Source organism: Heloderma suspectum, chromosome 1 (assembly GCF_057233095.1).
Source record: "Heloderma suspectum isolate Gila_16-S chromosome 1, 16-S_ref, whole genome shotgun sequence".
In the NCBI taxonomy this organism is placed as follows: domain Eukaryota; kingdom Metazoa; phylum Chordata; class Lepidosauria; order Squamata; family Helodermatidae; genus Heloderma; species Heloderma suspectum.
This window is the reverse complement of record NC_139458.1, coordinates 418,120,813-418,147,476: the sequence shown is the minus strand read 5'-3', so window position 1 is coordinate 418,147,476 and position 26,664 is coordinate 418,120,813. Positions and strand designations below refer to the sequence as shown.

Here is a 26,664-nt window from a genome sequence, read left to right as displayed (position 1 = left end):
CGGTCCAGGTATGAATAAATGTGAACACTCTTCGGTCATAGATGAGCCACCAGAGACACCATTATTTTGGTGAAGACTCAAGAAGCTGAGGTTAGGCCGCAGAGCATGGCTCTGTATTGGAAATGGTGCTGCTGGTATGTGAATCTACAGAATTTTCAATGATGGTTGGAGATCGGGACATGAAAATAAGCTTCTGTAAGATCTATTGATGCTACAAACTCTCCTTTGTGGAGTGTTTCCTGATAGTGTGTAATGTTTCCATGCAGAATTATCAGAGTTTGACATATTTCTTCATGAATTTGAAATCCTGTATGGCTCTCTGTCCTCCATCTTTCTTGGTCATAATGAAGAATAATTGGGCCCAGAAAAACACTGGTAACCAGTGCTGCTGGTGCAGTATAGGCATTATACTTGGGTGGCCGCATTTTGCACCAACTGAAGTTTCTGAACCGTCTTCAAAAATGTTTAAGGAGTTTCTCCATTAGTGCAAGGTCCCAAATTTTCTATTCCCATATGATAAGAGAAAGTTCATTTGCTGATTTCCAGTTAGCAACTATGACCAACCTGGCTGCTGTCCAGAAGAAAGTCAGAAGCAGTTTGTCTTATTTGTGTATTCGAGTCCATATAAGCAGATAGTATTCCCAATTTTGCAGATAATGTTATATCTTCTTACGTGACCTTACTGGCAAAGGCAAAGACCTGGACCCAACACCTTTGCACCAGTGGGCAATCCCACCACATATGCAGGTAGGGACTCTGGTGGCTCCACACCTCCAACTATCAAAATAGCTCTGGCGCAACGCACGATCATCTGTGCCTCATCTTCAATGCATTTTCTTCCACTCTATGTGGCACAAACTTCACAAGGGCCTCAGAACATAGCACTACTCGCTGTTCTGAGCTGTTAACCCTAGCTTTCCATGAATCACAGTAAGCCAGGATTCTCTAGAATTCTGGCTTATCATTGCATCTGAAGCCACTGCCGCATTTGCGCCATGATTCTTGTAATGCTAAGACGTAATCATCCCTAGTCATTTCTCCGGTATGAATTTAGCCTGAAGACAACATGTGGGATACTTAACTATTTCTCCTAGTGACTGCATCAGTAACAGGCACAAAGACAGACAAATCAATTATTTTGCAAGCGTTATATTTACCCAAGATATCACCTAGGAGGATGTTCCCTTGTTACTCCCTTTTCAATGTATTACCTTTATGTACATAACCATCAAGTTGTAAAATGGAGCTATTTGTTTATTCGAAGGTGGAATGTGTACAAAAAGCCATACGGGTAGGTCAATATATCTCCAGGATAATTCCTCAAGCAGACATATACCCACTTCATTGCCAGCTAAACTGCAAATTAGTCCTGGCTACTACTGCCTATGAACAAGCCCTGACTCATCCTCTCTACACCGAACAGCTAGACTTTCTTCACTTCTTGATCCAGAGAGCAGCAGGGTAGAAAGGAGATCAACAAAAAAGAAAAGTAACAAGAAAGGGATAGGGGAAAGAAAAAAATGCATAGTTGTTGAATCAAGGACAACAAACAGACATCCATTACGTCTCCTTACGTCAGAAGGATTTAAGTTACATAAGTTTAGTGTTGCAAGTTTTAAGCAATATTGTTAGTATCTAAAGTTTCAATTACAGCTTAGCGTTGTCATCTGATCAGTCATGGATGCTGATAATAAGCACAACTCTGAACTCATGAAACTGGCACAGATATTATGGTTCCTACTTCCTTATGCAAAAGTTACACTAAATACAGTGTATAGTACTGTGAAGGTTTGCTGGAACTACTTCCGACCATCCTGCAAGATAGGACTAGCCAAACCTGGCTTCAAGTCCCCCAAACTACCCAGGAGCCACCCTCCTAGGCCAAGGGGCACTGAAATTAGCACTGAGGTTATGAAAATCACACCAACTAAAGGTTAGATAAATATTTATTAAGGTAAAAAAGGGGGTAGAGGGAAAAGGAAGAATGGGAATAGCAAGTTGTACAAAACAGCAAAAGCCAAATTACTTATACAAAAAACGTTAATACACAGAAAGCCTTGTAACTGCACACCCAAGCAAAACAATAAAGCTACCTGGCCCATCCTTAAGCATACCTAAGTATGGGCCTCCCAGGATAGTATCCAGCCATTAGCAAGTCCAGCACCACCATAACGAAGGGAGACCCCATGCCTACCTCAGTCCTCTTTTAAAGCCCAGCCCTGGAACCCAGGGCAGATTTCCCTTGGCCAGTCACCGGCTCAGCCCCTGGGTGGGCTGCCCTAGCCTTGGAAGGGGCTGGAACTCCCCACTAAGCCCAGCTGTTATCACTTCCAATTAACAGGGACTGTGCCTGGCCTTCAGCAAGGGGCCCGAGGAGCCTCCAGATAACATACAATTCCCAGTGGCTACATCAGACGTGACAGCCTGGCCTAATCTCACAGTGGAAAACAGGCCATCAATCTTGACAAATACTTAATAGCATTTAAATTGTGCAATACTTGTTTCCCCATACGTATATTATGAATTGCAGTTCTAGATCCGTATTCCTGTCATGACTGTGTGTTATGGTGAGTATATCTAGTGTGAGAGTGGAATGAGTGACAGGAGGAATGGTGCTTTTGCATATGTGAGATGATTGGCTGAGTGAGTGAAGGAGCGGTGAAGTGTGTCTGGTATATAAGCAGAGATTTGATCAGATAGAGTCTGTGAAAAGATTGATTGTGAAGAGATAAATTGAGGAGAGTGTGACTAGGATTTCTGTGTGGGAGAGAAGATATACGTAGACAGAAGCTTTAAAAGTTACTACTTTATTATTTACCATCTTAATGCTGTAAATAATAAAGATTCCTTTGTTTTATAAAATCCTATGCCTTCTGCTTCTGACTACAAAAAGATAAAGTAATAAATGGAATAATACAGGCTATAATAAAGCCAGTGTGTCCTCATGGCTCAAAAACAGAGTAAAAGGTTGGACCTGAGGCTAAAGGTCCTGGTAACAGCGTTATTGTGGGGGGCGGGTTGCCTGCTGTGGGAAAGGCCTTAGCGAAGAGGTATTCTCACTGGTAAGAGGCAGGAACGCCACATCCCTCTCTTGAGATTTTCTAAGAGGCACCTTCACTAAGGTTCTGCAATAGGAAAAGGTATTTAAACAATAGAGCATGTACAAGTATTAGGGGCTTCTCTATGCCATAAATATTCTTGAACTCTCCCTTACTAACCTCTTACCTAGTTAACTGTCACCCTCTCTCTGTGGTTCTTCTTTTTTAAAAGAGTTCAGGGCTTACAGCTAGACTGTATTTCCAACATCAGATCTCTGACCAAGATATTCTAGGAAGTATAAATAAAGGAAAGTTCTGAGACCATGTGCAGCACCCTCTCCTGTGCCCATAGCCAGCTAACACACACCTAGGATTGAGAAAAGTCTATTTGGACTTTTTACTGCTGCAGTTTTATTGCTTTTATCATAGAGCTGTTTTTCTGTTTGTATAGCACTGGCATTTTTGACACTTTAACTGCCTTGAATAATGTAAAAAGAAGCTAATCCTGCTCCCAAGCATCATATAGGCTAAATTTTGAGAGAATGGAGAACCACAGGGGTGAGAGAAGGGAGAAACTAGGATAGTAAGTGATGAACAAGTAAGTTAATCAAACACATACCTAGGTTTTGTTACAGCTTAACACAAAAGAAAGCTGGAAGCGGGGGGGGGGGAGGGGGAGGGGGAGAGAGAGAGAGAGAGAGAGAGAGAGGACTCTTGTAGCACCTTAAGGGATAAGCCTGCCTTCCCAAATCTGGCCATGCGGACTGGGAATGATGGGAACTGCAGTTCAACACATCTGGATGGCACCAGGTTGGGGAAGGGTGGCCTAAGCGTTCCTTAAAGATACCCCATTTCAACAGATGCACGAAGTATTATTTTCAGTTGGCAGGAGTGTTGCGTTTGTGTGCATATGCATACACACACACACACAGGTATATTGGGAGGAAATGCAAACAGTGGGGCCAAATAAAACGTAGCGGATACAAAATATTGTATTTATTTTACATTTTGTCTTGGGACCCCAGAGAAGACCAAAAGCCGGTATTGTTTTAATGATTTAATACTAACAATATTATGCAGCTATTGTGCCTGATCTCGTCTGATCTCGGAGCTAAGCAGGGTCAGGCCTGGTTAGAACCTGGATGGGCGCCTGGGGATCAGGCTTCCTACACTGAGCAGGGGGTTGGGCTCAGTGGTCTCGTAGGCCCCTTCCAACCCTACTTGTCTATGATTCCAAGAGGCCTTTCAAATCGTTGAGCTCAGGGTCGTCCCACTTGAAACATTAAGCCTGCGTCCCTTCCCTTCAGCCACCAGCCCAGCCCTCAAGACAACGCCTTCCGGGGCTGAGAGTGGGGAAGAACGTTCCCCTCGCGCGCCGAGAAGCTCCGCTTCCTCCCTCGCATCCGCCGCCGGGCTGGCAGCGACGGGAAGGCGCGACACCCCACCCCCTCTGAGCAACAGCACTGTCCCTCCCCCTCCGGGGGCGGCGGGCCGCGCGGGGTCGGCGCCTTGAGGGGAGAGGAATCCCGCCCCCAGCCCCACGCACCTGCCACCCTTGGTCTCCTGCGCCGTGTTGTCCTCGGTAATCACCTGCGGCCGGATAGGGCGGCGCTGCCGTAGGCCCTCAGCCTCATTCATGTTGCCCGGACTGCTCTTCGGCGCGACAGACCAGAGGCGCGCTTGCCCGCCACCGCAGCACGGGCTCGCCCGACGCCGCCACAGCGCGCCGCGCCCCGCCCCCGGCGCCCACCACCGCACCCACGGAGCTCCGCCCACTCCTCCATGCTTGCCCAACGGCTGCCTCGCCAGAGCCCCGCCCACCCCTCCGTGCCCGCCCAACGGCCGCCGCAGAGCCGCTCCCCCGCCCTCCTGGCCCAACGGCTGCCGCGCCAGAGCCCCTCCCCCTCCTCCCCTCTGCCCGCCCAACGGCCGCCGCAGAGCCTCTCCTCCGCTCCGCTCGCCCAACGGCAGCCCAACCGCCGCACGAGCGTCCCACCCCTTTCTACGCGACGGCCCAATCAGCGCCATCCAACTCCCACCCTGCTTCCGCGATAGCCCAGCCGTTGCCCACAGCCTTAGAAGCCCATCCCTGTCAATGGCCAACCCGCAGCCTCCGCGGAGCCACGCCCCCATCGCTGTTCGGCCGATGGCGACGGGCAAGGGTCTCTCAAGACAGCCTGTAACGGCTCAACTTCTGCCGTGCCCCCTACATTTTTACAGAAGCGCCTCCCTCCCGCGCGCGCGCGCGACCTTCTCAACTGGGCATTCAGCAAATCAGCTTGCCTGAAAGCCACGCCCACCGCATGTAGCCCAGCTGCCCAATCAGGGTTCGAGTTGCCTGCTTAGGGGCGGGATCAAGAGAATGTTCGTTTGTTTTCTGTTAGGGGCGTAGAAAACGTCAGCGACGCCGCGCGCTCGTTCCTTGCCGCGCAGTGGGTATCGGAGCGCGGGAGGCTGCCGAGTTAGAATTCATCGGCGGTTTAACTCTGTCCCCAGAGGCTTGAATCGAGATAAAAGATTTTTATCACAGTACATGTGCTGATTGGTTTCCCTGGTGCCAGGATGTTTGGATTATCATCAGTAACAGCATTGTAAATGATCACTGTTAATAATGTGATTGTCACTTTCTGCATTTAATTGCCTTCTGACCTCAGTGTCTACCATTCTTCCCCCTCCCCATAGGTACTATGCATAAACCTAAAACTCTCCATAATATTCCATGCATCTGATGAAATGGGCTATAGTCTACAAAAGCTTATGGTAGAAAAAAAATGTTAGTCTTTAAGGTGCCATAAGATTTTTACTTGTTTTAGAAAACAGCGTACTTGATCTGGTGACTGCAAGCTGTTGGTTTTGGATCAGTTCTGAAGTCTCCCACCCTCTGAGAAATTATAGAATATAACTCCTTACCACTAACCGCTAACTCCTAATCATGCTCTATTTGTGTTGGATCAGGGGGCATGCTCCTAAGCCTGGGTTTCCTCAAGTTAGTCTACTGAGTTCAATTAGATTTATCCATTTATTTCAAGTAGTCTTTCCTAACATAGGGTCCCCAGGTGTTGGACTAACAACTCCCATTGTCCCTGGCCAGTGGCCAGAGTGGCTGGGGATTATAGTAAATAAAGCCCAATATCTGGCAGCCCCCATGTTGGAGAAGTCGGCCCTAAAGCATCCATGATTCTTTCCTATTGGTGCAACATCTTATGGCAGGGCCCAGAGCACTGACACCTGCCCTGGGTCTCCCACACCAGCTCATTGTATCTACAAGCCACCACTTAAAATGCCACCCTAGTGACATTATTTGTTGTTGCTGTTCAGTCGTTCAGTCATGTCCGACTCTTCGGAAATAAAATGCTAGCTTCCAGCCACTCTTGGGGCACTGTTGTCATCAATGGCCCATCAGATGGGATTTCACCTAGGGTCCCCTCAAAGCTGGAGTCCGCCCTGTTGCCCTGATTTTTTAAAGCTTTCCTGGCTGTTCTTTTATACATAGGCTTATTTACTGTAGCTGCTTTTCTTATGTTTCATATTTTTTTTAATTAGGATGGTATGTTTTGCTTTTGAAATTCATTTGTAAGCCACTTTGTATTTTTTTATACAGAAAAGCTGGCCATAATGTTAAAACAAGTGAATACATGGTTAGTCAGTTTCCTTGGGAAGTTGGTGGTTAATCAAAGTAATACTAGTAAATAAAACTATAATGCAAACTTATGTTGTTCCTGGCTGCCACTGCAAATCCCCCATGTCTTGTGAAGACAGCTTCCACAGTCCAACATTCACTCCCATCTAGTGTCTTGACTAGTGCTATGTTGGAGCGCTGGCTGCTGCTATGATGTTGAAAGTTTTCAGAGAAAGTGAGAAATGAATTTGATAGAAGCCAGGTACAATGGAAGAACATGTAATTGCCAACCATACCAAGACTCAGGGCTGACCCTACCATTAAGCAGAGTGACATAGCAGCCCCCAGGCAGCAAACTGCTGGAAGGTGGGGAGGTGTAGGATGGAACCATGAGTGCCACACAGTCTGCCCTGTGCCCCCCCCCCGCCCCTGGGGCAAGCTAGCCTGCTGCCCTGCTCTCAGCTGCAGTGGAGGATGCTGTCCTGGCTCTAGTGTTAAAAGGAAGGTCCCTGTTGTCAGCTTCTGTACAAGAAATTGGGCAGAGATGTGGGGCGGGGAATGTCTTGGGGTCATTCCTACCTAGAGTTAAGCTTGCTTTTGGTAATGTCAGGGAGTGTGCCCTATTCCAAAACATCTATCTCTGCCTGAGCCCTGCTCTGTCAGAGTATCAAAATTAAGGTTTTTGACAGATCATAGCTGTATCTAATTTCAACTAACACCCCCCTAATTACTAGTGGTGCTTCCAAATTAGGCTTTTATTGTGTGATTGCACTGTCTCATTTATGGAATTTTGGGTGAGTTCAAGATGATGTCATCTTCCAGTTGTAGCCCTCCTGCCTTTTCCCAGCACATCTTCCATCCTTTTTCTTACCAGAAAAAAAATGTGTTAAGGAAAAAAAGGTGGGATAGCTACTCAATGAATGCCTTTTGATTGTTAGCGATAGAAGCCCTCCATCTGGAAGCACCCTAGAGAAATCTGAAATAAGATATTTTTCATTTAAAATAGGCATTGGGTCAAAATCTCACCTTGCCTACTTCCTATAATCATCCCAGGATCAAACCTGCCTGCACACCAAGGTTGGGAACACAGGACGCTGCTTTGTACCAAGTCAAACTGGCTCAGTATTGTCTCTAAACTGGCAGCAGTTTGGCAGGATATCAGAGATGGGGTCCTCAGCTCTCCCTAGAGTTGTTAGGAACTGAACGTCAGACCTTCTACATGCAAAGCATGTGTTCTGCCACTGAGCTACAGCTCCTGCCTATAATTGAAAGCCTTTTACATAGGAGTTGCCCCAATGAAGCCATAGTTTCAAATCCAATCACACAACCCTATATATGAATACCCATAAGTCCCACTGTGTTTAATGGTGCTTACTCCCAGGAAAATCTACATAGGATTGCCACCCATGGGTACTTATTGTAGACTGGTGATTTCCAAGCTGCAGACAAAACATAATTAAATCATGAGAGTGATCAATTTTCCTTAAGATGCACTATATGCCAGCCACTAGATGGCACTAATTCTCTGTACTAGTAAAATAAGCTCTTCGTTGTGAGCCATTCTGCAGTTCCTTCTGGCTATGTAAAGCAAGAAAACAGGAATTATCCAGGTTTTCAAACTAATAAAAGGCAGAGAGATCCGATTCACTCAGATGAATCAGCCTGAGTTACTATATACTTTACCCTTTTTTAAAAAAAAAATTCAGGGTATTTTATACCATCTTCATTAAGGAAGAAAAAATTCCATAGTGGCTTACATAACAATTTCAATAAAAACGTAATACAATCCGCGTAACAAAACAGCAGACTGAAATCACTAAAAGGCCTTGGAAAACCGAAAAAGGTCTTGGCTGAAGCCTAACAAGATAATAGAGTAGGTAACAGCCTGGCCTCTCTGAGGGAGTTCCACAACCTGGGTGCAACAGGCACATCATACGCCCCCTCTGGTCATCACCTACGTCACCTCCAACAGCAGGGGACCTGAAGGTTCCAAAAGGTGGTGGTTGGGGAATATTGCTCGGCCCTGTGGATTCTCCAGTATGGGGTTCCACAGTGGTTGGTTTTGCACCCATGCCATTTAACATCTACATGAAACCATGGAGTGCGGTCATCCGGCGTTTGGGTGTGCACTGTCATCAGTATGCTGATGAGACGCAGCTCTATTTCTCCTTTTCATCTTCTTCAGGCGAGGCTGTGGATGTGCTAAATCAGTGCCTGGCTGCATCAATGGACTGGATGAGGGCTAATTAACAGAAACTCAATCCAGACAAGAGAAAGATGCTGTTAGCAGGTGGTTCTCCTAACAAGATGGAGGGTGCTCAACCTGTCCTGGATGGGGTTGCACTCCCCCTCAAGGAGGTTCATAGCTTGGGGGCTGAGGTAGCCTCAGTGGCGCACAGTGCCTTCTACCAACTTCACAGGGGTATAGCTGGGCCACCGACTGAACTGGGACAACCTATCTTCAGTTCTCTATGCTCTAGTAACCAATAGGTTAGATTACTGCAATGCGTTCTACGCGGGGCTGCCTTTGAAGACGGTTCAGAAACTGCAGCTTGTGTAAAATGCGGCAGCCAGACTTATAACGGAGACCAGAAGGTCTGAATGTATAAGACCGATTCTGGCCCACTTGTACAGGCTGACTATATGCCTCTGAGCCCAGTTCGACCTGCTGATTTTGACCTATAAAGACTTACGTGGCTCATGACCATATTACCTGATGGAACACCTCTCCCAGCATGAACCAACCCATACACTATGCTCTGTATCTAAGGCCCTCCTCTGGGAGCCCCCTCTAAGGGAGGCTCAGAGGGCAGCAACAAGGGAGAGGCCCCCCATTTATGGAATAATCACCCTGACGAGGCTCGCCTGGTGCCAACATTTGTCATCTTTTCAGCGCCAGGTTACACTGCTCTCTTCTCTCAGGCATTTGGCAACATATAGGGAGTCTCTTTGTCTCCAGCCAATTGTTTTAAGCTGTTTTATTTATATGTTGTTGTGTGTGATATTTGTTCTATGTCATTATGTGAATGAGTTTATACTTTATATAATGTACTTTAATAGTTTTTAAATTTTTGTGAACGGCCCAGAGAGCTTCAGCTATGAGGCGGTATAATGAATGAGAGCATTGGCAAATTATATAGAGATAAGCATTCCTTTAGGGAGCAATCCTATGGCCGATAGACAGCGGCTAGACAGCCATAGGATATACTGTTACCTGGGAACCAACCTGGGAGCCCATGCTCCGAGGCTGGTTCCCGAAGATCCAACCTCCCCCCAGTTCCGTGCGGAACAGCCCCCTCCTCTGTGCTCGTAAGAGGGGCGCGGAGGGGCTGGAAAGGGGCGTGGCTGGGGACGTTCTGGGGGGGAGGGCGTAGCTGCGTGTACGACACATCCAATGTGTCGTACAGTAGTCTTCTTCCCTGCTCCGTGCTCCCACGGCTACACAGCCGCAATCAGCTGTCTCGCAAAAAAAGGAGGGCAGGAGAAGCTCAAAGGGAATTATCCCCTCCGTGCTTCTCCTGCTCTGCTTTGGATAGGCAGTCACCTGCAAGTTCGCCTCCGGATAGGATTGCTCCCTTAGGTACCTTGGACCCAAGCCACGTAGGGCCTTAAAGTTCAGCACTAACACCTTGAATTGGGTTCAGAAACAAGCTGCAATCAATGACGTTCTTTTAATACTGGCAAGATACATTACTAGAGAGCTGTTCTAGGTATGAGAAGCACAGCAGGCGTTTTGATAAGTTGACAGCAGAGGAGATTCTGGGTGCTACTTCTTAGGATGCATGCTGTACTCTACTTTCAACACTCAGATTCGGAATACACACATCTTAAATCAGTTTTGAAGAACACACATATATAAATTGTAGCTTCTTTCTTCAAAATACATGGAAGTGGTGACCGCGAAAGGACCAAATTCTTGCTCCTGTGTATTTTGAAGGGAAGAAATCTGCAATTTTCAGAACTGACACAAGATCCATGTGTTGTACACGCAGCTATATTATATATTAGGCCGCTGGCGGACTCACATTATACCACTATAATGGTGGTTCTTCTTCGTGGTCTCTGTGCATCACACATATGGGCTCTGCGCCTGCACTGAATCTCATTCGGGAAGCTTCTATAGCTGAGGAACGTTTTGGCAGGAACCCTTCCACCACTGTCCACTGCGCAAGTCCCAGTGGGTTCCCACCCGTTCCCTCAATTCTCTTTCGACCACCATAGCAGATAGTCTTTTTGGAGCTTCCTCTCTGCTTAGAAAAATAATTGCCTTGCTGCTGCTGAGGAATTATATTTGTTTATTTCTTGTTGTTCATCTCCCTTGTCTTTGTCGTCGTTCCAGAACGAACAAACAAAATTCCCTTTGTCGTCTTCATCATCCGTCTGTCCGTCCCTCAACCACAGCTGCGGTGCTGTCTTATGGCCACAAAGGCACCTTTTCGAAAGTGTGTCAAGTGTGGGAGTAAGTTGATCCTCACTCCCTCTGCCTTTTTTTGTCTGGGTGAAGGACACCTCTCTGACTCCTGCTCTTAATAGTAAATAGTACCGTGAAATGGGTCCCAATGCCTCTGCAAAGTATACGTACAACATTATTTAAGTAGACACTCAGTGTTGCTTTTTAAAAGCCATTTTTTATTTAAGGTGTGAAAGCAGATGCATTGTTTAACTAAACAATCTGTAACAACTGGCAAGAGGGGTATTCAGGAATCCCACAGAAGGAATAACCCTTATGGCTAAAAAACAAGCAGGACTCAGCACCAAAATAGACCATGAAAATCCCAACATTACAGGAACTCAATCTAATAATATCTAAGCAGCTCTCATATACTAATGAATCATTCTTCCTTCTCCCTTCAATTCATCACATGCTGAGTGTCACAGGAATTTATTAGTCTCAAAACCCAAGTAATTGTGTTGGCTTGGATTCAAGATTTTGGAGTGGCACAGAATATCATTTATGAAAGACTGCATGTGTTTAGACTTGCTACGTATTTTTAAATAGGCAATATATGTGCATATGTATATAAAAAGGTTCACATGCGTATTTATTTTTACTAAAGAATTTATTTATATTCTCATTATTCCTAACTAAAATTCACTTTTTATGAAAAAGGATATGAATCATAATTGATTCTACTTCAGATGTTCTGAGTGCACCTCCCCTAGGATATGAGTGCAATATCCTCAGAAATCAGTTTCTCGTTAAGGCACCCCGGTGGAAATTTGGGCATCCTGGCTGTTGTAGTCTTCCTGTGTGACCTCGCTTTTATTCTTCTTTTCATACTGCATGATGCTTTACCTTCAGCTCCCATATATTATTGGTTTTTCACATGTCATAAAAGCAACACACACACACACAGGAAAACTGCACAACTGAATTATGAGTTGGGCAAACATGATAACCCAACATTATTAAACTATCATGGCACTTCTATTAATTTTGAGTGTAATGAATACTCAACCCACTGCTGGCTTGTTGAGTCAATTCGGGCACATTACCAGCTCAAAAAAAGTGGGAGGAAGTTACAGCATCTTAAAGAAGAGGACAGGGCTTCCTAATATTAAAAACAAGCTATTTTGTGCCAAATGAAAAGAACCCTACATTCATGAATAGATCCCAATGCAACTTTACAGCAATCCTCTACCAGCCTTCCCCCACTTGTTGTTGTTCAGTCGTTAAGTCGTGTCCGACTCTTTGTGACCCCATGGACCATAGCACGCCAGGCCTTCCTGTCCTTCACTCTCTCCCGGAGCGTGCTCAAGTTCATGTTCATTGTATCGGTGATGCTATCTAGCCATCTCATCCTCTGCCGTCCCCTTCTCCTTTTGCCTTCAATCTTTCCCAGCATCAGGGTCTTTTCCAGTGAGTTTTCTCTTCGCATTAGGTGGCCAAAATATTTGAGCTTCAGCTTCAGTATCTGTCCTTCCAATGAGCACTCAGGGTTGATTTCCTTTAGGATGGACAGATTTGACCTCCTTGCAGTCCAGGGGACTCGTAAGAGTCTTCTCCAGTACTACAGTTCGAAAGCATCAATTCTTTGGTGCTCAGCCTTCCTTATAGTCCAGCTCTCACAGCCATACATTACTACTGGGAAAACCATAGCTTTGATTAGACGGACCTTTGTCGGCAAGGTGATGTCTCTGCTTCTTACTATGCTGTCTAGGTTTGCCATAGCTTTCCTCCCAAGGAGCAAGCGTCTTTTAATTTCATGGCTACATTCACCATCTGTGGTGATCTTGGAGCCCAAGAAAATAAAATCTGTCACTGCTTCCATTTCTTCCCCTTCTATATGCCAGGAAGTGATGGGGCCAGATGCCATGATCTTTGTTTTTTAATGTTGAGTTTCAAACCAGCTTTTGCACTCTCCTCTTTCACCCTCAACAAGAGGCTCTTTAGATCCTCTTCGCTTTCTGCCCTTAGGGTGGTATCGTCTGCGTATCTGAGGTTGTTGATAATTCTCCCAGCAATCTTAATTCCAACCTGTGATTCCATTTTCATACATACTATAGAACCACATGTTACTAAAAAGGAATCCTAGTTGAGTCTGAAAACATGATTTGGCTAGCCAAAAGCTTAAAAATCAGAAGAGTGCTTTTTCTTACTGTTCTTTCAAGAAAAAAGGCATACAGAAATATCTTCATTTGTGTGATTACAAAGGTTTAGGAACTCGCATGACTTCAAGCGCTGAAAATTTCAACTTATCTGAATGGTCAGGGACACTTGAACAGATTTCCCTAAGACAAAGCTCAAAATGGTGCTTCCCATTTCCTGAGGCACAGATATGAGGCTCAATTCAGGCCTGCAGCTTAGAGTTTCCACATGCCATGACTTTAACAAGGTCTTTAAAATGCTAGAGGCAGAAAGTCTCTAAAATAAAATCTAAATTAAGCCTTGCATAGTTTCAAAGAAAGCATAGTGAAGTGTAGAGAAGCACACACAGGAGGCCAACAAATGTAATATACAGAATTTTTTTAGGAGTATAATCTTCTGTTCCTCACATGAATAAGCAAACAGAATTCTCTGACAGAGCATGAGTAGATTTGGTGATTCCATTTGTTCCTCTGGGTTTCTTATGGAACTTATCTCCACAGCTTCCAATTACAAAGTAGGGTGCTTAATTTTGTACTTCTTGTATGCATCATGTATTTCTGCAATGACACTGGGATCATCCAGTGTGGTGGTATCTCCCATGTCACTAACAGTGCCTGTCACTATTCTCCGTAGCAACCTTCTCATGATTTTTCCTGAACGGGTTTTGGGAAGACGCTTCACTACCTGTTTGAGAAGAAAAAAAGAATGAAACCTATTTTTACTACTAATTACTACTACTTTAAATCAAGCCAGTCGTACAGCCTTGAAATACTGGCTGGATTCAGATGTAACAGAAAACCATGGTTTTTCAATGCAAGAATGTGGAAGAGAAAGAAGTTTAAAGCTTTCTTTCATGGTTTGAAACAAACTACAGTTTCCTTATGTCCAAACAGAGGAAAATGTAGTTTGCTCAAACTACAGTTAAAGCAAACAAGTGGGGACCTGCAGCAAAATGTTTCTGTTCACATTTCAGCCACTCCATTCTATTCTATTCTATTCCCTGTCCCTTCTCACTGGTTTTTCATTCCCACCCACACTCTACCCTCACAACCAGCATTCCATATCCACTGAACTATTGCAAGGAGTTCCATTTTGTGAGTTTTCTGGGATGGACACACTACTTACATATAATCAATATGCACATAAAGCCTTTTCCAATGTGCTCCAAACACACAGGGAATGGGACTACACCCCCCCAACACACACACACACACACACACTCTCTCTCTCTCTCTCTCTCTTTCAACATGTACAGGGAGAATCATCTCAGCATCCTTAGTGTGAACCATGAAATTACCTATTCAGACAGTAAGAGAGTTCTCCCTACCCTTTTTATATCTACATGTCTTTCATTCTTCCTTTTCAGCCACTGTATTCCATTCCCCCACCCACCCTGACTGAAAGTGGAGTCAGTCTTTTGTAGACCAGGGATGGGGAACCTCAGGTCTGCAGGCCAAATCTGGCCCTTCAGAGTACCCCAGGTGGTCATACCCCCTTTTTCTGGCCACCTCCACTTTCCCTTTGTAGGCAATTTTAAGGCAATGGTCATGTCAGGCATATCAAAGCAGCATAGCTAAAATGGCTGTCTGAACCAAAGTTTGCTTTTGACCTATTACTGGCAGGAAGCTTGATCTGGGGAAAATAGAACATTACAAGAAACATTCTTGTTCAATAAGGTTCATGCCCTAGACAAATCAAAACCACAGAGAACAAGATGGGAAATTTCTATAGAACTGTACAAGTAAAAATATGTCATGCCAATATGAATAATTATAAAGAGCTGGAATTAAAAGAGTACAATAGCCAATTAGAGTATAGTAAACAATCACATCACATCTCTTGCACAAGTATAAAACTATAAAAGTAAAGGGAAGAAACTGGGTCGGGTTTCTACTGGCAGGGAGTAATCTCTGCTGGCAGAAATTTGTATTGGTAATGTTTACACTGTCCTTTGTCTTCTTTTCCTATTGTAATCTTTGTCAACACATACCAAGTATCAATTTCTTTCTATAATTATCTTAAATACACTTCCTTGTTGTTAATAAATGTTGAAAATATAGTCTATGAGCATCTACTGCATTTATAAGTAACTGTGTTGAGTGTAAAAAGACTCAACACATTTTACTTGTGTTTTACTCAACTCATTGATTCTGAGTCCTTCTCAGAATCAGAAAAACCACATCTCTATGGACCCAGATATAGACAGGAAGTAGAAGTCTGTCAAGATAACCGGGGGTCTGCTTAATTGGATTTATTATCCGTAAATTATTTTTCCTACAACCTGACCACAAATCATTTGGTGGTTTTCCAGCTTTTGCATGCTTTTTCCCATTCTAAATGGTTGAAATGTGTGTCCTAAGGCTTAGTTACTGGCAGTAACAGCTTTAAGCTAAAATGTGCTGTTATGTTTGGTATTCCCCCATCCCCATATTTGCCTCTGGACCCCACCCACCACTGGAATGCAGTCCCTGAGAGCTTCTCCTAAATTGAATCCGGCCCTCCAGCTGAAAGAATTTCTCTACCCCTGCTGTAGGTACTGGGCTTTCTCAATCCTCATTAGGATATTTTGGGAGGTCGGTTCCCCCTTAAGGTTTTGATCCCTAAAGGTTTCTGCACTTCTGCAAACCTCAGGGTTACCTCGAGCCAGCTGATGCTGCCCCCTTCTACATATGTGGAGTGGGTTTGGCTACATAAGCAACAGCACTTAGAGAATCAAATTGGAAATAGAAGGAATAAGCAAGGCCCTGCAACACTATTGCAGTGTATACCTGCAGGTGTGTGTTACCTGAGCCACTGAGTATGGGAAACAAACAGAACGAACTTGAACTCTTAATACAGGAGGGAAATTATGACTTGATAGGTATAACTGAGGCTTGGTAGGATGACTCTCATGACTGGAATACAGCAATTGAAGGATATTACTTGTTCAAAAAGAATAGGAGGAACAGAATGGGAGGTTGGGTTGCACTATATGTGAAAAATACATATCTCTGCACAGAAATACAGGAGGAGGAGCTTGGTAGCCCCATCGAGAGCATCTGAGTTAAAATAAATGGAGCAAAGAATAAAAGGAACATGGAGTCTACTACCGCCCACCGAATCAAGGAGGACAAGGATGGAACTTTTGAAAACAACTAGCCAATGTTTCAAGGAAGCATGATGTAGTAGTAATGGGGGACTTCAATTTCCCCGATATTTGTTGGGAGACAAATTCTGCAAAACATGGCCCCTCCAAGAAATTCTACAGAAAGTAGAGGAAGGAACTAGAGGATCGACTATCTTTGACTTGATCCTAACCAACAGAGATGACTTAGCGCAGGGGTCCCCAACCCCCGGGCCATGGACCGGTACCAGTCCGTGGCCTGTTAGGAACTGGGCTGCAGTAGGGGTGTGGGAACCCCCCTTACCTTGGGTCTGCGGGGGGGAGGGAGGCGATGGCTGGCTCTGCTCTGCGGCAAGTCCACAGAGCTGCCGGCCAGCTCCAGCCGCTGGCAGACTTCCGGCCACTGAGATGCAAATGGCGTCCACTACGCGCGCGCCTTTTGCATCCCAGCGGCCGGAAGTCCGCCAGCCGGCAGCTCCACGGACTCAGAACTCTGGCGAGGATTCTGGGGGGGGGGTGGATGGATCACCTCCCCCCCTCGTGGACCAAAGGTAAGTGGGGTTCCCACACCCCTACTGTGGCCCGGTCCCATCCCCACCCCCGGTCCATGGAAAAATTGTTTTCCACGAGACCAGTCCCTGGTCCCAAAAAGGTTGGGGGCCGCTGACTTAGTGAATAAAGTAGCAGTTACAGGAACTCTGGGAGAAAGCAACCATGAGTTCCTGGTAGAACAGAAGGAAGAAGGAAACAAAAGCCGAGTGTAGCCAGCCGCATACTCTGGATTTTAGGAAAGCTGATTTTAATAAACTCAGAACAATGATCAGTAAGGTCCCATGGAAAGCGACTCTAACGAGAAAAGGAGTCCAAGATGGGTGGGAGTTTTTAAAAACAGAAATTCTCAAGGCACAATTACAAACAATTCCAAGAAGAAAAAAAGGCGGGAGACAATAGAAGAAGCCAATGTGGCTTCACAAAAAGCTTAGAGACGACCAGAAAACAAAAAAGCACACATATAGGAAGTGGAAGGAAGGCCAAGCAACAAAGGAAAAGTACAGGCAGGTAACCTGGCCCTAAGCCGTTTAGGGCTTTGAATGTTAATACTAGCACTTTGAATCTGGCCCAGAAATGAATGGACTAGCAGCCAGTGCAGATGGAAAAGTACTGGCACAATATGATCACATTGGCCAGTCCCCATTAACAATCTTGCTGTCCTATTTTGGACCAGCTAAAGTTTCTGGACCGTTTTCAAAGGCAGCCCCACGTATAACGCATTGCGGTAATCCAGACCAGAGGTTCGCAGAGCATGGATAACTGTAGCTGTCTCTGTCCAGATAAGGAAAGAGCTAGTATATCAGCCTAAGCTGATAAAAGGTGCTCTGCGCCACTGAGTCCACCTGTACCTGTAGTGAGAATGCTGGAGCCAAAAGCATCCTCAAACTACAAGCCTGATCCTTTAGGTGGAGTGCAACCCCCTCCAGAACAGGTTGAACATCTCTTAGCCAGACAGATGAACCACCCACTATCAGTACCTCTGTCTTGTCTGGATTGAGTCTAAGATTAGCTCTCATCCAGTCCATTACCACATCAAGGCACCGGTTCAGAATTCCCACTGCCTCATCTGGATTTGATGAAAAGGAGAGATGGCACTGGGTGCCATCCATATATTGGTGACACCTCAGTCCATATCTCCAGATAACCTCCCCCAGCAGTTTTATGTAGATGTTGAGCAGCATGGAGGATAAAATAGAGCCCTGGGGCACCCCAAGGGGATAAATGCCAAGGGACAGAGCAATAATCCCCCAGCATCACCTTCTGGAATCAGCCATCCAAGTAGATGTGGAACCACTGCAACACAGTGCCTCCAATTCCCAGCCCAGATAGCCTATCCAGAAGGATACTGTGGTCGATGGTATCAAAAGCCACCGAGAGGTCCACAAGAATCAACAGGGTCGCATTCCATGTCCCTCCCCTAGCAAAGGTCATCCCACAGGACAGTTTCCATCCGAAAGGCAGGCCTGAAGCCCATCTGAAATGGATCGAGATAATCGGTTTCATTCAAGAGTGCCTGGAGTTGGTCAACAACCACTCACTCAAGCACCTTGTGCAGGAAGGGGATATTAGCAACCGGCTTATAGTAGTTAACATCTTCTGGGTCCTTGTTAGGCTTTTTCAGGTGTGGCTTAATAACTGCCTCCTTTAAAGTGGCCAGCACCACTCCCTCTCTTAAGGAGGAGCTGACAACTTCCTGGACCCAGCTGGACATCCCCTTCCTATTAGATGTAATAAGCCATGATAGGCAAGGGTCAAGTACATAGGTGGTCAACCAGACTTGGCCAAGCACCTTGTCCACATCCTGGGCCTCAACAACTGAAACTCATCCAATAAAACAGAACCAGATAGTGCTCTGGACATCTCCACTAATGGAATGCATTAACTGTGGTGTCAAATTTATGATGAATACGAGCAACTTTTTCGTCAATGAGTCATGCAAACTCCTCACAGCATGCTGCTGAGGTTTCCACCAACTCTCTCCCTGGCACAGATTGCAAAAGTCCATGAACTACTCAGAAAAAACTCCACTGCAGGACACTGAGAATATGCTATGATGATGGAAAAGAACTCCCTCACTGCCACAGAGTAGGCTTGATAATGAGCTCTAACCTATCTTTGGTCAGTCTCGGCACAAGTTTCCTGCATTGAGCAGGGGGTTGGACTCGATGGCCTTGTAGGCCCCTTCCAACCCTACTATTCTATGATTCTATAAGTTTTCCTCCACCTGTGCCCTAACCAATTTTCCTTGTGCTTCATTGCCCTCAGCTCAAGTGTATACCAAGGACCTGCCCAGGCTCTGCTCAGAGGGAGAGGGTGCTTGGGAATCATCTACATTCTACAGAGTAACTAGGGCTTCGACAGGACCGCCAGCCATGCCAGCAGGGACGTTACAAACACCTGCAGTATTCAGCATAAACTATGCTGCTGGACTGTCACAAGTCATTCTCTCCCAGACCCAGCCACAGCCCCTTCTAACCTGCAATATAGGGACAGTGAACTGCATTTGCTTCCAAATTGCATTTGTTGGGTATAGTTGTCTTTTTAAAAAATGTTTCACACTAAATAAAACAGAGAGAGCAGGAACTCTCTCTTGGTCTTTCAACAACCTCAGATATGCAGATGATACCACCCTAAAGGCACAAAGTGAAGAGGATCTAAACAGCCTCTTCTTGAAGGTGAAAGTGGAGAGTGCAAAACCTGGTTTGAAACTCAATATTAACAAAACTAAGATCATGGCATCTGTCCCCATCACTTGCTGGCATACAGAAAGGGAAGAAATGGAAGAAGTGACAGATTTTACTTTCTTGGGCTCCAAGTTCACAGCAGACGGTGACTGTAGCCATGAAATTAAAAGACGCTTGCTCCTTGGGAGGAAAGCTATGGCAAACCTAGACAGCAAAGTAAGAAGCAGAGACATCACCTTGCCGACAAAGGTCCGCATAATCAAAGCTATGGTTTTCCCAGTAGTAATGTATGGCTGTGAGAGCTGGACTATAAGGAAGGCTGAGTGCCGAAGAATTGATGCTTTCGAACTGTGGTGCTGGAGAAGGCTCTTACGAGTCCACTGGACTGCAAGGAGGTCAAATCAGTCCATCCTAAAGGAAATCAACCCTGAGTGCTCATTGGAAGGACAGATACTGAAGCTCAAATATTTTGGCCACCTAATGCGAAGAGAAAACTCACTGGAAAAGACCCTGATGCTGGGAAAGATTGAAGGCAAAAGGGGAAGGGGACGGCAGAGGATGAGATGGCTATATAGCATCACCGATGCAATTAACATGAACTTGAGCACACTCCGGGAGAGAGCGGATGACAGGAAGGCCTGGCGTGCTATGATCCATGGGGTCACGAGGAATCGGACACGACTTAACAACTGAACAACAACAACTGCTGCCTGAGGGTGGGATGGACACACTGGTGTCCAACCTTAACAACATTCAAATCTTGAGTTCCTTCACTGATTTCTATGGCAAGCTCTCATTCCTATCTCTGGAGACATTTTAAAAATAGCTTCTCACAGTAAGAACTGGGAAATGACCTAACCAAGTCAAACAAAGAATAATAATATCCTAACCACTCAAAAGTCAAACTGCAATATATAAAAGGTAAGAACAAAAAATACAAACACTGCTAAAAAATAGAAACATTTATAAACAGAATACAACAGAATATATTTAAAAACATCAGGTACACCCTTAAGACACAAACCCTATTAGCTTACTTTTTTTACAGAACTATGGAGGGAGCAATCCTATGTGGAGAGGCGGCCGCCTCCAAACTTGGAGATGACCGCCTACCCAATGCACAGCAGTAGGAGCGTGAAGGGGATCGTCTCCTCCATGCTCCAGCCGCCTTGCATTTGCGGCTAGACGGCCAATTTCAGCTGTCTAGCCACAGGGCCTCAAAGCACGGGGTGGGGATGCTTGACGACACCTAGGAAGTGTCACACTGGCACTTCCGAACTCCCCATCCTGCCCCGCCCCCAGAAATGCCCACTTTCCGCACTGCTCTTACGAGTTCGGAATGTGGGGACAATCCGCGCCACCTATGAGGCGACAGGGGAGGGGGTGGGAAGGGGGTTCTCCAGGAACCGACCTCAGAGCACGGGCTCCAAGGTCAGTTCCCAGAAAGCGACCAATCCTATGGCCGTCTAGCCGCAGTCTAGCAGCCATAGGATTGCGCCCTAAATTAATAAATTTTAGATGAGCCACCTCATGTGGCATTATAGAAGTTTGAGCTTTTTCCAGTATGGATCCAGAAGGATAACAGAAAAGGTGGGGGATATATATATCCTTACAGATGGCTTAATACCATTCTGGTGGGTTTTATACCTGAGAGCAGTTTAGTATAATTAATTGTTGGTTATATGGGAAGCCCAAGGGCTAGCTTGCCTTATATTTTAAAAGAGACACATAACTGCTGTTTGGAATTTTGTACTGGAAGAGTTTCTACCTAGACCAGGTAGGTTTAACCAGAGGAGCATTTAGAGTATTTTTTTTTCAATTATATAATCAGATGAGTGTGCCTTCTGTATTTATTCTGAAGAGGTCTGCCTAATTCTAAACTATGTAGCTGAAGAAGACTGAAGAGTCAAAAGTTTTTGGCATTTATGTGCATCTATATTAGATGGTACATGTTAGTTTGTTTATAATATGTAGCTTTCTCTATCATTCCCCATTCACAGATTGTGATCATGGAGGTTTAAAGTTATTTTATTGTAATGTATAGTACTCCGATGTACTCCGATGTATACAGCGTATGAATTTTTATATACTCTATTGTATTGTTGTTGTTGTTGTTCAGTCGTTAAGTCGTGTCCGACTCTTCGTGACCCCACGCACCATAGCATGCCAGGCCTTCCTGTCCTGCGCTCTCTCCCGGAGTGTGCTCAAGTTCATATTCATTGCATCGGTGATACTATCTAGCCATCTCATCCTCTGCCGTCCCTTCCTTCCTTCCTTCCTTCCTTCCTTCCTTTAATTTATTAATTGCTCATCTGGCCAGTCACCCAGCCACTCTGGGCGATGTACAACAATAAAAACAGTTTACACAATAAAATTCAACATTAAAAACATCAAATTTCTAAAATTACCCTAGCCCACCCCAAATGCCTGCCTGGACAACCGTTTTTAATGCATGGCGGAAGCTCATTGAAGAGGGGGCATAGCGGAGTTCCCTGGGGAGGGAGTTCCACAGAGTGGGGGGCCCACCCTCTCCCTCGTCCTCACCAGTCTAGCTGTCCTGGCTGATGGGACAGAGAGAAGGCCATCCGAGGTTGATCTTGTTGAGCCGCCTATCTGGTGTTGCTGGAGGCGCACCATGAGATGGGCTGGGTCGGAGCCATATAGGGTTTTAGAGGTCAAAACCAATACCTTGAATTTGGCCCGGAAAACAACTGGTAGCCAGAGCAGCTCCTTCAGCACTGGAGTGATGTGATCTCGCCGGCGGCTGCCTTTAATCAGGCTAGCTGCCGCATTCTGTACCAGCTGCAGCTTCCAAACCCTCTTCAAAGGTAACCCCACGTAGAGCGCATTACAGTAGTCTAAACGAGAGGAGACCAGGGCATGTACTACCGATGGGAGCAGATGGTCAGGAAGGTGGGGGCGCAGCTGCCGTATCAGATGGAGTTGGTACAGCGCCGCCCAGCTCACAGCTGACACCTGAGCCTCCATAGACAGCTGGGAGTCTAAGATGACCCCCAAACTGCAGACCTGGTCTTTCAAGGGTAACCGTACCCCATTCAACTCCCGGTCAACATCCCCCAACCTCCTCTTGTCTCCCACCAAAAGTACCTCGGTCTTGTCAGGGTTCAGTTTCAGCTTATTCCTCCCCATCCAGCCACTCACCATCTCCAGACATTTGGACAGGGATTCTATGGCCAACCTTGGTGAAGATTTGAACGAGAGGAAGAGCTGCGTGTCATCCGCATACTGATGACACCACACCCCAAACCTCCTGATGATAGCCCCCAGCGGCTTCACATAGATGTTAAATAGCATCGGGGAGAGGATGGAACCCTGTGGAACCCCACAAGTGAGCGGCCACGGGTCCGAAACCTCCTCTCCCAGTGCTACCCTCTGGTACCTGCCGGAGAGGAAGGATCGGAACCACTGTAATACGGTGTCTCCAATGCCCAACCCCTCCAGGCAGTCCAGGAGGATACCGTGGTCAACGATATCAAAAGCCGCTGAGAGGTCGAGGAGAACAAGGGAGGAGCGTTCGCCCCTATCCAGAGCCCTCCTCATATCATCCACCAAGGCGACCAAGGCCGTTTCTGTCCCATGCCCAGGCCTGAAGCCCGACTGAAATGGATCTAGATAATCGGCTTCTTCCAAGTCTGCCTTCAACTGCATCACCACCACTAGCTCAATCACCTTGCCCAAAAAAGGCAGATTCGACACTGGGCGAAAGTTGTTCAGAACTTGGGGATCCAAGGAGGGCTTTTTTAAAAGCGGTCTTATCACTGCTTCCTTGAGGGCTGATGGCATCACTCCCTCCTCAAGGGAGGCATTCACCACCGCCTTGATCCCCTCACCCAGCCTCTCTCTGCAGCTCATAATGAGCCAAGATGGGCAAGGAACAAGTAAGCAGGTGGTCGGCCTTACAGATGAAAGCACCTTGTCCACTTCATCAGAATGAAGAAGCTGGAACCGATCCCACAAAACCGGTGTGCCACAGACCGCCTCCTGCTCACTAACTGTATCCACAGAGCACGGAATAACACTCCTAACTCCTTCTCCTTTTGCCTTCAATCTTTCCCAGCATCAGGGTCTTTTCCAGAGAGTTTTCTCTTCGCATTAGGTGGCCAAAATATTTGAGCTTCAGCTTCAGTATCTGTCCTTCCAAGGAGCACTCAGGGTTGATTTCCTTTAGGATGGACTGATTTGACCTCCTTGCAGTCCAGGGGACTCGTAAGAGTCTTCTCCAGCACCACAGTTCGAAAGCATCAATTCTTCGGCACTCAGCCTTCCTTATAGTCCAGCTCTCACAGCCATACATTACTACTGGGAAAACCATAGCTTTGATTATACAAACCTTTGTCAGCAAGGTGATGTCTCTGCTTCTTACTATGCTGTCTAGGTTTGCTATAGCTTTCCTCCCAAGGAGCAAGCGTCTTTTAATTTCATGGCTACAGTCACCATCTGCAGTGATCTTGGAGCCCAAGAAAGTAAAATCTGTCACTGCTTCCATTTCTTCCCCTTCTATAATGCCAGGAAGTGATTGGGCCAGATGCCATGATCTTCGTTTTTTTAATGTTGAGTTTCAAACCAGCTTTTGCACTCTCCACTTTCACCCTCAACAAGAGGCTCTTTAGATCCTCTTCGCTTTCTGCCCTTAGGGTGGTATCGTCTGCGTATCTGAGGTTGTTGATAATTCTCCCGGCAATCGTAATTCCAACCTGTGATTCATCCAACCCAGCGTTTCTCATGATGTACTCTACATATAAATTAAATAAGCAGGGTGACAATATGCAGCCTTGTCGTACTCCTTTCCCAATTTTGAACCAATCCGTTGTTCCTTGTCTGGTTCTTACTGTTGCTTCTTGACCCTTAATTTACAGGTTTCTCAGGAGACAGGTAAGGTGGTCTGGTACTCCCATCTCTTTAAGAATTTTCCACAATTTGTTGTGATCCACACAATCAAAGGCTTTAGCGTAGTCAATGAAGCATAAATAGACGTTTTTCTGGAAATTTCTCTTGCTTTCTCCACGATCCAGTGAATGTTGGCGATTTGATCTCTAGTTCCTCTGCCTCTTTGAAACCATCCCAAAGAAAAAGAAATGCAAGAAAGCAAAGTGGCTCTTTGAAACCCCCCTTGTACTTCCGTTAGTTCTCGGTTCACATGCTGCTGAAGCCTAGCCTGTAGGATTTTGAGCATCACCTTGCTGGCATGTGAAATAAGCGCAATTGTGCGGTGGTTTGAACACTCTTTGGCATTGCCCTTCTTTGGAACTGGAATGTAAACTGACCTTTTCCAGTCTTGTGGCCACTGTTGAGTGTTCCAAATGTGTTGGCATATTGAGTGCAGCACTTTAACAGCATCATCTTTTAGGATTTTAAATAGCTCAGCTGGAAAACTGTCATCTCCCCTAGCTTTGTTGTTAGTAATGCTTCCTAAGGCCCACTTGACTTCACTCTCGAGGATGTCCGGCTCAAGTTCAGTGACCACACTAACATGGCTATCAGGGACATTAAGATCTTCCCTGTATAGTTCTTCTGTGTATTCTTTCCACCTCTTCTTAATCTCATCTGCTTCTGTTAGGTCCCTGCCTTCTTTGTCCTTTATCATGCCCATCTTTGCACAAAACGTTCCCTTGAGATCTCCAATTTTCTTGAAAAGATCTCTAGTCTTTCCCATTCTATTGTTTTCCTCGATTTCTTTGCATTGTTCATTTAAGAAGGCCTTCTTGTTTCTCCTTGCTATTCTCTGGAACTCTGCATTCAGTTGGATATATCTTCCCCTTTCTCCTTTGCTTTTCGCTTCCTTTCTTTCCTCAGCTACTTGTAAAGCCTCATCAGACAGCCACTTTGCTTTCTTGCATTTCTTTTTCTTTGGGATGGATTGAGTTGCTGCCTCCTGAACAATGTTACGGACCTCTGTCCATAGTTCCTCAGGCACGCTATCAGGTCTAATCCCTGAAATCTATTCCTCACCTCCACTGTATATTCATAAGGGATATGATTTAGGTCATACCTGAATGGTTTAGTGGTTTTCCCTACTGATTATAAAAGTGATCTATACAGAAAATGGGAGAGTTCTTTCTACACTTTTTACATCTATGTGTCTCTTCCTCCCTTCTCCTCTTCCAGTCGCTCCATTCTATTCCCCCTCCCACCTGGTTTTGGGTTTTTTTTTTACTCCGTCAGTCAGCAAGCTGTGCCCACTGAACATGCTCAGTCCTCATTGGGTTGTTTTGGTGGCTTTCTCCCTACTCTTATTTTTTTTCTGAAGTAACTTCTGCAAACCTCACCCACCCCCACCCCCACAAGTCTACTGATACATCCCCTCTTGTACATGGTTCTTGCTATTTATGCTCCATGAGTGTAGGTATTCTCCCCTGAAAATTGAATACAGAATGTAAAACAACTAGGATCAAACTGTAGTTTCAGACCTTGGTTTCTTCTAACTGTAGCTTGAACAAACCATGGTTTCCCATATTTGAATATAACAAATATGCAATCATATATGGTGGATAAGCAGTTGTTCCAAACCATAAAAGGAAGGTTTAAAGTTTTTCTCCTTGCATGCAAAGAAAGGAGAAGGAAGGGAAGGGGGCTGTACAAGCCCAAGATGCATGCGGCTCATTCTCGTAACAAGAAACCACCACGATTTCCCTTTACATCCTAACTGGACCATTGTTTTATATTTAGGTGGTACATTAGTCATATCCCTAAAGCAGTAAATGTATGTGTATGCAAAGAGAGACCTGACATTTTAAAGTGCTATATGTAGGACAAAGAGCAAGAATGCAAAAACAGCCATGCTGGATCAGACCAAAGGCCCATATAGTCCAGCATTCTGTTCCCAAGGTGGCCAATCAGGTGTCTATGAGAAGCCCACAAGCAGGACATGAGTGCAAAGCACCCTCCCATTTCTGTTCCCCAGCAACTGGTACTGTGAGGCATACTGCCTCCGATACCCATAGCCATTCATAGCCTTAGCATTCATGAGTGGTGGTATAGGTCTAGTAATAGGAAGCCAGGCTTGAGTACAAAGAAACCCCTCAGACTATAAGGAGAATTCTGAGAGAATTAGTAATGAG

At 45.6% G+C, this 26,664-nt stretch overlaps 2 protein-coding genes across 3 annotated transcripts in view; both read right to left on the bottom strand.

Moving 5' to 3' along the window:
* The window catches only part of APMAP (adipocyte plasma membrane associated protein), a 36,345-nt gene extending 31,566 nt beyond the window's left edge, over positions 1 to 4,779 (bottom strand). Inside the window, exon 1 of one of the 2 annotated variants that reach the window (XM_084829185.1) lies at positions 4,585 to 4,779. In XM_084829185.1, coding sequence (XP_084685311.1) covers positions 4,585 to 4,676 — 92 coding nt within the window. In that variant the 5' untranslated portion in view covers positions 4,677 to 4,779. The remainder of the gene's footprint in view (positions 1 to 4,584) is intronic. The other variant, XM_084829186.1, reaches the window with a different exon arrangement.
* Positions 4,780 to 11,274: 6,495 nt separating this feature from the next.
* Positions 11,275 to 26,664, bottom strand: part of ACSS1 (acyl-CoA synthetase short chain family member 1) — a 60,566-nt gene continuing 45,176 nt past the window's right edge. Inside the window, exon 14 of the mRNA XM_084829184.1 lies at positions 11,275 to 13,930. Coding sequence (XP_084685310.1) covers positions 13,754 to 13,930 — 177 coding nt within the window. The 3' untranslated portion in view covers positions 11,275 to 13,753. The remainder of the gene's footprint in view (positions 13,931 to 26,664) is intronic.